This window comes from Lissotriton vulgaris, chromosome 3_1 (assembly GCF_964263255.1).
Source record: "Lissotriton vulgaris chromosome 3_1, aLisVul1.2, whole genome shotgun sequence".
Classification (NCBI taxonomy): Eukaryota; Metazoa; Chordata; class Amphibia; order Caudata; family Salamandridae; genus Lissotriton; species Lissotriton vulgaris.
The window spans coordinates 1,815,243,342-1,815,256,287 of record NC_141689.1 but is presented as its reverse complement, the minus strand read 5'-3'; the positions used below and the strand labels follow the sequence as shown (position 1 = coordinate 1,815,256,287).

Genomic DNA, 12,946 nt, shown 5'->3' with positions numbered 1-12,946 from the left:
CGGCCAGAATGGATCTAGCTAGACTGGGAAGTAAAAACAAACGAACCTTCTGGTACTTGCTTGTATGGGCACAATAAAGATTCGTTTTTTTTTTTTTTTTTTCCCCGGGTCCCATGTTTCAGCCTTGAGGCGACAGATCACCGGTCAAGCCCGGTCGAAACTGTACTGGGGGCGGTCCTAACGGCAGCCAAAGTGAGACTGAGCCAGTAACAGCTGTGGGATGTCGGGTCCCCCCTCACCATAAGATCCCATCCAGTATACACTGAGACAGCGGTTCTTTGGCCTGTTTCTAGATGGCTTTCTTCTACCATGGTGGATATGAGGAGAAAAAAAAAACAACAACAAAAAAACAATTTAAAAGTTCCATCCCTCAGCTACATTTGGGGTTGGCCTTGTCTGTGGAGGTTATTTTCTGTTACATATTTTATCATTGTTCTGCCATTAGTTTTACTGTTGTACAGAAAGAAGGGTTATTCAGTATGTGCAGTGGTTAGATTTTCAGGAATGTCTATGTCTTGGTATTTTCTGTGGGTAGTCGGTCTTTCTCTTGTGGATTTCTTGGTGCATGCTATTACCTTTTTAAAATATGGGATTCCTCGCATTTACCCTATTAAGAGCTCAAGAACATTTAGGGGTATAGTTTTTTAAGATTGTTCTTGTAAGCTAGTGCCTGCTTCTCTCAGGTCTTGCAACACATCTTACTTCTATCCCTCTGTTATATTTGGGGTGGTGGATGTACTCACTTACATTAATTACATCATTTCTGTTTGTTACCCTCCCATAAAAAGCATTAGCATAGTATTTTGTACATGTCCAATGTATATTCTTGGTGCTCTCCTGGCTGTATGCATATTCCTTGTGCGGTAATGTTTTTTTTCCTTTCTAGGAGGTGATGTAAGTGGCTATTTATGACACTTTATCTGCAAATGTTAGAATTATATTTTTATTACTTTCTGATCACAATGTATTTAATTTACAGTTAACATTTTTATATACATGTTCATTGTTCACATTTTAAACTTACATAGTTTCTGTCCTTTTAAGGTGCTGCTTTTTTATTTTCTTCTATTACGTTCTGTCAAGATATGGGTCCAGTGATGCTTGTTTCGCTGTTAGGTATAGAAGGTCTATTTTAATGTTATGTTTACAACAATAACTATGTCATTTTTGGAGATGTTTGGCTGTTAGTTTTATTTTTACTGTTTAAGGGTTTTGAGTTCTTTAACATTTAATGATACTTACTTTTTCGGTCAATTTGCCAAGTTTGTTGTTTGGAAAGTTTGTGTTTTTGGTGAACAAGATGGCATACTCCTTTATAATCTTGTAATGGCAGCTAAAGTTTGGAGATATAAATACAAATATTTATTTAAGTTGTTTATTTTAAGTTAAGTATTAGGCAATTAGTTTAGGTTTATTTTTATTTAATGGGTTTCTTTTACTTACTTTTTGATGTAGGTGTTCAGTTTTATGCAGAGTAGCACATGGAATTTGAATACAGAATGCAGCAGAGTGTTGGTTTTGTCTAAGTGTAATGTTTTTGCTGCACAATTTAGGGGATATTTCTGTTTTTTTCATACCATTTATTGATTTAAGAATTGCAATGGTAACTGTGTTTCCAGTTTAATTTAATTGGTTACTTTGTGTGCAGTCTGAATTTATTTGGGAAGTTTGTTGCTTCCTTAGTGGACACTAAGTAAGGATTATTTGTAACTGTAACATACATCTACGTATTAAGAGTATTTGTGTTTAGATGTATATATTAATATTTTTTTAATGTTTTTGTACTTATGTCACTTTATTAGTTTTACATTAATTTAAGATTGCTGTATATTAATTTTGGGTGTTTAGTAAGTAAATAAGGTTTCAAATATAATTTATATTTTATTTTGTATTTTTTGGTGAGTGTTATATTTTTAAATGTTTTGTTTGTGCTACATTAATTAATGTGTTTTTAATAGAATTTATTAGCTAAAATTAATTAGTTTACTATATTTTTTTACTATATTTTTACAGTCGATACTGCTGTTATCAACATTTTTTTCTTTTTATATATATTGAACATGTTAAAGATATTTTGGTTTCCTATATTTTTATATTCAATATTATGGTTCTTTAGTTTTTTAATAGCAATATTGTTGTTAGTGATAATTTTGTATTTCTTGTTTATGTATAGGGTGGCGTTATAATGGTGAACAATATTGTTTTTGTGATAGTATGGTAATTCGATATTATGGTGGTTGATATTGTCTCATGTAACCAGAGTAAATATGGTATCAGAGTTCCGAGCACAAGAAAACAGTTGGCAGCAACTTTAGCCAACTGAGGAAGAATTTATAATTCTAAATCAAAGATAATGACAAAGTTGTGGACATAATCAACTAAAAAACTGAAAAACCTGAAAAGAAGGGTTTCCATAACTGAAAGTCACCAACACTGCAGCTGAGAAGAGCGTGTTCCACCAAAAAGGAGAATTTTGGTTCAATCGAATGGCAGTTAAAAAATAGTAAAAACCATTTTGAGAGGATAGAGTAGAGTTGTCTAGTGACAATAACTTACTTATCGTCAGCATAACAGAAAACATGTAAATCAAAAGACTGGCTGAGAGAAACCACAGAAATTATATGAACGTTGAACAGAGTTGTACTCAAGTAGGATCCCTGAGGAAAACCACACAGCATATCATAAAACTGGAAACAAAAAGGAGGAAGAGACAGAGCTTGCTGTCTTCTGAATAAAGATGACAGCCAGTCCAAGGCACAGCCCATGTTCTACTCTCACCCAAACGTGCAAACAGGGTGGGATAGGAGATCATGCCAAAGGTTACAAAAAGAAACAAAAGTATCAGGTGCCAGACAGATACCACAGTACAACAGTAGTCTGATGTATTTCAGGCCAGTGTTAGAATAGACTGCTTGCAATGGATCGATTTTAACCTGGATCAGGTAGGAAACGTTGTTCCATAAAAGATGAAAGTTGGGACCTAAAATAAGATTCCAGCATTTCAGACCCCAACAAGGGAGTAGGTAAAAGGGTCTAAAATTGGATAGTACAGTAGAGGGCTTTTAAAGAAATGGAGTTGCTTTGGCAAACATTTGCTGCAATAACAGGAGCAAGAGTATTAGCTGTAAGTTTTGTGACATTTTCAGGACAGGAATCGATTGCTGAGTTAGATATAATGGCATGAAGTAACAACAGCATTATTTCTAAGTCTTGCGGAACAAAGTAGAGTAAGGAAGGAGCAGTGTCCTTATTGATTCAAGAGATAGAATACCCTAAGGAGAGGACAAGTCAAGTAGGGTGACCAACATTTTCCAGTAGCCATCTCTGTACTGTCATGCGCAGTTTTCCATACAACACTCGATTCAAAAGTTGATGAATTTGTGGATTTGTCTGCACTTAATCAATGAGTATGTATGCAAGACTGGGGCCAAAAACTACTGACTGGAAATGGGGCCAATTTGGGAGCATCTTGTGAATTACCATAATTTTCTTGTCGCAGGTTTGCACGCAGTGCACATTTCTGACAATATTGAGTCCGTTATTCAGTATGGGTGTTGTTTATGATCTTGGTGATGATTTTAGAGGAGGGATCCATGATACTTTTAGGTTACACAAGCCAGCTGCATTCCCAAGAAAAGGACTTGACCCTTCCTGACTATGGATAAAATCTCAATGTTAAGGGTGCTATGGAAGATGAATGACTAATCTGAGTGTTGGGCAGTACCATCTGAAACCTACAGAATGTATTAGGCAGGAAAGGAACTCTTGTGCTGGAATTTGGTTCTATATTATTTTGCACAAACCTCAAGAAAACAATGTACTGGCCTGGCGTTCTGAGAAGATATATCTGCAGAATAGATTCACGAACAAACTGCACTAGTTTATCAGTTTTAGGTTGTTTACTGGGTCACCATTATATCATGCATATTTGTGAATTCAGGAGAAACACAATTCAGGATCAAAAAGGTTAAAGCATTCTGGGAAATTGCCAGTGCATGGAAGTTAAGTTTGGACTGGGAAAACATGTCAAACAAAGGCAAGCAGCGTATAGTAATCACCTGCAGAAGAAAAAGTTGTACTTCAGACTGTCAAGCCTTCACCTGAAGTACTGGCTGTAGAAACAGTAGCAGAAAGGTTCCAAGAAACGGGGGCTCAGAACAACTGTAGTGTTGTGCAGGAGCTAGGAATTGTGGCAGCAAAGACTTTGTGCTATAAAACATATTAACGTAATTGAGCCAAAAACACCCTTTTGGGGTTTAAATATATACAGTAAGAGCAGACAAGGTATAAGAAAACATATTGGTGCTGCTATGAATGCAGTCGCAAATTATTAGCATGCTAAAAATACAATTCTGAATAGTTCAACTATCCAGTCAACTTCAAAGGTATCTCTCTAAAAATAATTACAGGGCAGAATGATAGAACAGCAGATAGACTTAATGCTGTCTAATATTTAATATCAGCCAAATGACACTTGTGAACAGTCTGTATATACACACAACTCTCTAAATGATTTAACTCAAGAAAGTATACCTTAGGCAGTGATGGTTTATATGGAATATACTGAGGCCAATGCATTTATTATACTGAATGTTATTGTATTAAAAGTTATGTGAAAAGTGTTGCAAAACCCATATTTACCTTTTTGAAGACGAGGTGAGGCTGGAGCTCACAAACTGACACCGCTTAATAGTATAGATATGGACATGTCGCAGAGGTGGTTTTGGGCCTTTGGTTGGGGTGTGGAGAACTTGATGATAAAAACAGACAATTTTGCAAGTGAATATAATACAGTAGTACACATATTACACATGCAGTGGATGGAATTCGAAGAATCCAGTGCTGAGCTGTTGGCTGAGTTTTTACTTTCGGCCATAGTGGGCGATTTCTCTTTTTATTATAGTATGCTTTTCGGCTTTATAGAGCGAGCTTGCATCTGGAGGTCTCATGGCACTGAAGCTTGAACACTACCATTAATGGAAAAGCTCACACACTATCATAACGTGTAGAAAATACATGTTTTTGCCTTTTGATAAACAATGTGAGTGAAGGAATTAATCTAAGAAAGGAGGTGTTAGCTGATTCAATTCTTTAGCAGCAAACACAGAAAAGGATCTTCCATCTAGTCTAGTCTAGGAATGTGTTCAGTATATGTTTTAGAAAAGCAAAGCCATAGTTAAGTAGTTTGGAATGTATTGGACTTTCTAAAAAAGGAAGAGGCTGATCTATGTATTCAATAATTTAAAGGCAATCTTTTTGCTAACTGGAAGACAGCCAAGCTTAGCAAGCAGTGAAGAGGCATTACGAAATCTTGCAGATTGCAATATAGTCTGTGCAGCTTGATTTTTCATTTTTATGCAGTCTCTGTATTTGGTGTTTGGGTGTACCTAAATATAAAGCACTGCAATAATCTAGCCTCCGGTGACTGCACCCACTGTCCTTCTGGCATCCTTGGACAGCACCTGAAAAATGGGTTTCAGAGATATAAGGAAGTAGAGGCAAGACGATTTCACTGAGGAAACCTGAATATCCAATTCGAGAGATGATTAAAGTTTGAAAGTTTGAATTGAGATTTTGGAAGTGAACCTAAGTTTGAAGGTCATGAGACCTGAGACCAAATCGACAGATCTCTGCCCGCCAAAATAACTTTTGTTTTTTCCATTGGTATCTTTAACCAGTTTCTGTCCATCCAGCCTTTAATAAATAAGAGACAATTTGATGGAGGCTACCTGGTTGTGTGCGATTTTTCAGAAATAATTTAAGTCAGTCAAGAACAGTATGGCAAATGGCTTGTTCGGCCGCACTAAGGCAGAGGATTGTATAACCTACTGCACTGAAAGCTGGGATATCAGGACATCAGTAGAGTGGTTGCTAGAAAGCTTCAGAAGGTAATCTTGTTGGGCTTTTAGTGCAGCTTCCGTGCTTCTGTTGGGACAGAAACCTACCTGGGAGTCCTCCAATATTTCTGGGGTTTAGAAAAACGTTACATAAAGGGGTAAACCAAACAATCACTGGGACCTGGGTATAAGACAGTACAATATGGGTGGTCCCAGTAAAGGTACATTAAACAGTGTACTTAGGATAGACAAAGGCTAACCGACTCAAAGAAAAATGTTTGTATACTGAAACAGTGTTATTTAATCACACTGAACACAATGATTGCAAAAACAATTTAAAAGCTGAAAGTGCCCAGAGGAAAAATGGGGAGAAGAAGTAGGGAAGAATCGGTGATTTGAGTGAGGGTAACGGGGTACGTGCAGTTAGAGTATCGTGCACATCACATTATTCTAATTTAATGGCGCATCATTTAGCCGATAGCTTCACAATTCCATAAATAATATATTATGTAGCCTTGTATAGGAAACAACAAAACACAGTAAAACAATTGCTGTTGATTATACTGGCAACATATAAAGTGTCGACCTTTCGACCCCAAAACATGTGTAGGTCCTTGAAATCCTTACAAAGGGGGTCTTCCTCAGGACTGTAGTGAAAGGGGAGGGGGGCACCATGGACAGCCCCGCATGGGGCGGCTGGTGGAACAAGTAGGGCTTGTGGGCTCCAAACAAAGGAGAGCGGAAAACCGCACTTGGGGGGGAATAAATGTGATTGTGCCCTTTCCGAAATATCCACTTGAACAAGAACCAGATTCCTTGGTTCAGTCAAAAAGTATTTAATCTGTCAATTTCATGAATTACAGAGTCAAACCCTGTGCCACCACAATCGCTGAAACGAGGATGCTTTGAAAGCAACTTGCAGCACTGCGGTGCAAAGTCGCTATTCGCAGGGAACGCTCCATGAAATTGACAGATTAAATACTTTTTGACTGATCCAAGGAATTTGGTTCTTGTTCAAGCAAATATTTCGCTGTTTTCTCTCTAAGCATGCACCAGTCCATATCTGTTTTCCAGGAAGACAGTGTAGGTGACTCTCCAGACCCCCATAACCAGGCAATATTCCTCTTGGCCACCATCAGGCCAAATGTGACACAGGTTTTCCCCATACTGTTCAAATCCGTAGGCTCCCAGACGTTAAACAGACATTGTTTGGCTTCAGGCTGGAGTTCCACCTAGAACACCTCATTTATACATTACTGGATAGTTGCACATTCCCATATTATGTGCATACAAGTGCCCTCTTGGCCACATTGCCTCCTACACAACCCATCAGACGCTCTTCCCATGCTAACGAGCCTAGCCCCGACACATAGATCCTATACAGTATTTGCAATTCAACCAGGTGGAGTCTGGAAGAGATAGCAACCTCTCTGGGGGATGCCAATGCCTCTTGCCATTCCTCCTCGTCAAGCTCTAGCCCATCTCTCTCCCACCACCCCTTGGACTGAATGAGTGAATCGGGGTTGTTAATTATCCATTTTTGTATGTAAGGGAGATCGCTTTCGTGGGCATGTAGCCATCCAACAACCTGTCCTCCAGCGGCGACGACTCTGGGGGAGATTCCCCTTTGGGCAAGTTCAATAGTAGTGCATGCAGCTCCTGCAGATAACGGACGTATTCTGAATCGGCTAATTCATATTCTTGCTGCAGGGTGGCAAAGGACACCACCGTCTCCTTCAGCCACGGATCTCCTATCCTTTATATCCCAATTAGATTTCCAAACCGCTTGGAGGTCCCCAGAGTTCCTAGCTGTTTGGCATCCCACAATGGTGTGGCCAGTGTAAACCTCCGGTCTCATCCCAAGCTTTTGTTCACCGCCTTCCAGACGTGTACAGCATGTTGGGTAGGCCCAGTGAGTGGGAACTTTTAGTATAGGAGTAGGGAGCCCTATTAAAGTTACCCTTTGGAAGTTGCCATTTGTCCTTCCTATACCCTGGGTCGTCGCACCAATATGTGCAATGATTAATTGCAGCCAGGTGAGCAGCCCAGTATTATTTTTGTATATCAGGGAGAGCAATGCCTTCATCATACCATGATCGCACTAGCTTCTATAAGGCTATACGAGGTCTGCCCTCCCAAAGCAGCTCTCGCTGGAGGCTTTTGATGTCTTTAAAGTAAGGTGCTGGAACTGTATCCGGATGGTTCTGTAGGGCATACAAGAAACGGGACAAAGCCATCACTTTAAAAAGCGCTGCCCGTCCCAGCAGTGACAATAGGAGCGTCCTCCAGTGTGCAACGTCTTGTTTCAATCGCTGGAGAGGGGGCAGCAGATTATGTGCATGTCTAGTCTTTGGGTCTGCTGAAATGTAAACTCCCAGATGCCAGAAGCCGTCTTGTACCACCTGGATTGGACAGTTTCTTAGGGGGGTGGGGGGAGCACCACTGAGGACCTAGATTACTGACTTGGCCCAGTTAACCCTATAACCAGAGTTCTTCCCAAAATTCGTAAATATGTTAATGGCGTTGAGGAGCGAAGCACTCTCTGGGAGGAAAGCTATAGCAGAATGTCATCAGCATAGAGGGAGATACGATCTTTCCATGTGTCTGCCCACTTGAGGCCCCGTATTGTTGGGTCTCGACGGATCCATGCCGCTAGCAGCTCGAGGGAGAAAGCAGATAATAATGGGGACAACGGGCAACCCTGACGTGTCCCACGGCTCAGCTCAAACACTTCCGACTTTTTGTTGTTGACTACTACTTGAGCCAAGGGCTCGCTGTACAACAGCTGCACCCACCCAATAAATTTGGGTCTGAAACCTTGCTCTTTCAGGACCGCAAAGAGATAAGGGCTTCGATGGTGTCAAATGCCATTGTGGCATCCAGAGACACCACCACCACCGATTCTTGGATCGTGTCGATCCTGCCCAGCACCCCATGGAGCCGTCTCGAGTTCAGGGCAGTGTTGCGATGGGGCATAAAGCCTGATTGATCAGGGTGTACCAGCTTACTAAGAACTGGGGTTAATGGGGTCGCCAACAGTTTGGCCAAGATCTTGGGTTCTACATTTAGTAGAGAGACAGGTCTATATGCTGAGCACCTGTCCCTTGGCTTACCTTCCTTATTGATGGTCACTAGGGCAGCTACCCGCTGATCATAAGGAAGTCTCCCATTATCCCTGCTTTCCTCGAATATTGCAGGCAGGTGGGTGGCAATAGAGTCCGGTTTTAGTTTGTAAAGTAAACCATTTGGTACTGACGCCTTACCAGATTGCAGGTTTCTTATCGCCTGCGCGATCTCATAATTTGTAAAAGCGCCGTCTAGGGTTTCCCGCTCGTCGGCCGACAGAGCAGGAAGTTGTATGTCCGCGAGCAGTGTTTCCGAGTCCTCTTCTGGCAGTTCAGTGCTAGAACAGTATACTCTGTGGTAATGGTCGGCAAACTCATTTGCAATCACCTGCGGGTCTGTTATGACAACCCCCTGTTCGTCTACAAGCTCCGGAACCAAGCGGTTCACCAGGTCTCACCTATCAAGCCAGGCAAGAAGCTTGCCGGCTTTGTCACCCAGATCGTAGATCCTGCCCTCCTTTTATCTCCCTAAAGTTTTGGCCATGTCTGTGGCGATGGCCCTGTATTCCTCCCTTTTGAGCTTGAGTTTGTGTTGCGTTTCTTCGGTGGCCTCTAACAGAGGCATGGGGAGCGGATCTAGAGGAGATCCCCACTTTTTTTACGTCTTCAATGACATCTTCAGGCTTAGAAACTGTGGCAATTTGTTCTGAGTCCAAAACACATTCAGGAAATCTGGGCTCCATTTCTGGCAAGTGGATCCTCTCACCTCTGCTGTCCTATGGTCACCCTGCTATTGAACCCAAAACTGAGCTCCAAGTACAGCTTTTTCGCACTTGAACCTCAGACTAGTAAAGAAGAGCTGTCAAATTCTTACTTAGGTTGGTGGTGTGGGCTAAAGTCTCAGAGGTCAGCGCAAGGTGAGTAACATTTGATGGACAACTGTCCAACCAGAACTTGGTCATATGAAGACAAGTTCTTTTGTTTACATACAGCTTAATCACCACAAGTGAAAAAAGTACATCTGAAAACTGGTAACGGAAGAGGTAAGGTCAGAGTGTCACTGTAGTAGAAATGCTGTTACATTTTCTGAGTGTAAATGAGGAGGGAGTAATATCTCACGTTCTTCCACCCAGGCCTCTGCATGAGATTCTTTTCCCTGTGAAGATGTACCTCCTAATTTATTAGCCTCAGGTAAGTAATGTTTACGGGTTGCCAGAAACTAGCACTGTCTTTCCCTCTATTCGGGGTGCTCTTGTGGTCCCCACTGAGTCTAAATGTTCACAGTTCAGCAGCAGGTGGGGAATGCAAGCACTTGCACTAAGGAGCAGAGAGGTCTCTGTTGATGGCACTCAAACGTGTGCTCACTAAAACCTTCTCAGCTCAGCATTGCCCCTTATTTAAGGATGCGTATGTGCCTCTTCCTGATCCAGAAATCCCCCAAACAGATGAATGGAAAACCCACCCTGATACAGGTCAGATGGCCTTTGCTTGAGTGTGTACATGTAAGTGGGAGTCTTTTTTGGGTTGCTGCAGATGCACATTGTGTCTGTGCATCATGAAATCTGGCCAAAGACGGTAATGGGCCAGGGGGCATACAAGTTCTTAGACATCAAAGTTAAAGTTGCATGTTGCAGCACCGCAACCCCAGTCAAGTTTTGAAGTCAGTTCTAGAGCACCTTGGGAGCAGTCAGCATTCTCCTGCACCCCCGTCACACAAGGGCAGGGGTACTCTTAGCAGATTTTGCTGGGAGAGCAACTCTGCAACCCCAGAGCAACTGTTCAACAATGCTTGTGTAGAGTTTGAGCAAAAGCCTGTTGCAACTGTGGCATCTCGGCTGACTGAGCATCCATGGACCACAGTACCTTGCGTAGTCTCATAAATCCTGGGTCTCTGGAATTTCCATATGAAGCCCGCAGCTGTATGCTGTAAGTTTCACGCACCTGGGACTGCCTTCTCTCATGTTCCTGAGCTCATGGCTGCTGCTCCTTGCTACTCTGACTCAATAAATTGTCAATCACCTGCCAGAGGGTTTGCAACTGCTATTTAAAATTGCACCACAGCTAGTCCAGTTCAGGTTTTTGTTCCTATTTCTTTAAATTTTCCTATATGGCTGTTTCTTTCTTGATTGCATCTGGTTTTCCCAATCCTTTGTGTTTCCTGTCATGTAACGTTTGATGTAATTTCCTTTTCTTGTTCTTTTACTACGTAAAGGCTTCAGTCTGGCGGGAGGTTGCTTCGCAACAAAGTCATGTTCCTTTGCCTTTTTCCTTGTTCCCTCATCTTGCTGATCTTGGCTTATTGCTCCTGAAGAATTGCACAATTGGGTTCATGGACTTCTGGTTTTCTTCAACCCTCTGAAGTCTTCGTCCAGCAAGTAGGATTTTTATGCATTTGGCTTTTTCCTCCTGAGAAGGTGATAGTTTCTAGAGGGTACTTGCCTCTCACATATTCCAGTGTGTGGTGACATTGTGGCTTCTGGAAACAGTCACCAGTACATTCGACATGGAACACTAAGACTAGATTACATGTAAGGGTCCAGATCTGAAAACAGCCACGCTGGACCAAGTTGGAGGAAATTAGTAGAATGCACACTGAGGCATTCAGGGATGGGGGGAAACTTTCCCCTGTTCCTAACAGTGCAACTCCTCCCCCGCGCCTTGCAGTGTACATGGCGCAGTCTTCCGCACATCTCTCTGTTGGCTTTAGTCTTCCCTTTCTGGACAGCTCTCTCCTGCAGGTACAGTTCCCGAATCATCTCCCTGCAGCATTTCCCTTTCTCCCTCAGGAACATTGTCCAACAGCACTTGTAAGAGTGTTCAGCCTTGGAGCTCAGAAGAAATCTCTGGACACACTGCTGTCAGTCTCCTCCTAGGCGCAGATTACCTTTACATTGACCCACTGTGCGTGGATTCTACACAGTACTTAACCCATTCAGCATGCAGTGATGACAGTTTAAATAAATATGCGTTGAACGTGCATAATATGAACATCCAGGCTTGTAATACAATTGCAGCATCTCCTAGGCAGTTGGTGAAGGAGAGTCCTGATTTTATCAAAGGCAAAGGGGCTCAGTATTATGACCCCACTGTGGTTCCTCACCCTAGTAATGGTCGTAACCTGTACCTTTTGATTGGTGCTAGTGCAAGTCACAACCAACCAGACGACAATCTGAGACGTCAAGAAATGGATGACATGGAGAAGCACACTCATTTCAGACGGATGACATGCTGTACGTGGAAAAGAAGAACTCGTGTAGTTACTTCTTGGATTTCTGTTGTTTTTTCCGTTTTGACAAGGACTATAGAGCTTTTTTGGGGGAGCTTCAACAAAAGAGGAAGTGGTTTATGGACTGCCATATTTATAATGTTCATGATTGTTCTTTGTTGTTACTTCCTGCCTGGGAGAGCAGGGTTATGGGAACTGTAGTTTGCTTTGAAAGTGCTAACAAAATAAACAGTAGGAATAATATGAGTCTCCGGTTTTGTAATAAAATCTGGTGCAAAATGGCCGTTATGCCATTGTGCCGATTTTCTACTATATGAAACTGCAACAACTTAAAATGTCTGCGTTTGCGCGAACTACATAACCCATCCATCCATCCACATACTCTACATCATGCACCACCCCTTGCTAATTAAGGACCACACATATTCAGAGTTCAGTTCAGGAGGAGCACTTACGACGAGTTAAGCAACCTGCAATCCCCTTAGCAGCTTTGTACGTCCCTTTTCATGTCATCTAATCACTTAGGCGTAACTTCTCACACACCAAGTTGCCCTCAGCGCCTGTCTACCCAAAGCTGTATAATTGCGTATGGCCACTAGGTGGGAGCATTGGGCCAATGCCCGTGTGATGAATGTTGAATTCCATTTCTTTATGAAACTATATTAAGGGGCACTTATTCATGCCTCGATTTAGAGTAATATAGATGACACATTACTGCATTTACCTCGGTCTGGGGCACAGTTGAAAAATCCAGGTAAATGGCGAAGTCTGGTCACCAGAAAGACCCTGTGAACACAGAAGTGCATAGAAACCTTTAT

The 12,946-nt window shown here is 41.8% G+C and overlaps 1 protein-coding gene across 1 annotated transcript in view; it reads right to left on the bottom strand.

The window, feature by feature from the left end:
* LOC147728485 (uncharacterized) overlaps positions 1-12,946 on the bottom strand; it is a 310,726-nt gene that overhangs the window by 235,906 nt on the left and 61,874 nt on the right. The window contains exon 2 of the mRNA XM_086962261.1: positions 12,853-12,914. Coding sequence (XP_086818387.1) covers positions 12,853-12,914 — 62 coding nt within the window. The remainder of the gene's footprint in view (positions 1-12,852; positions 12,915-12,946) is intronic.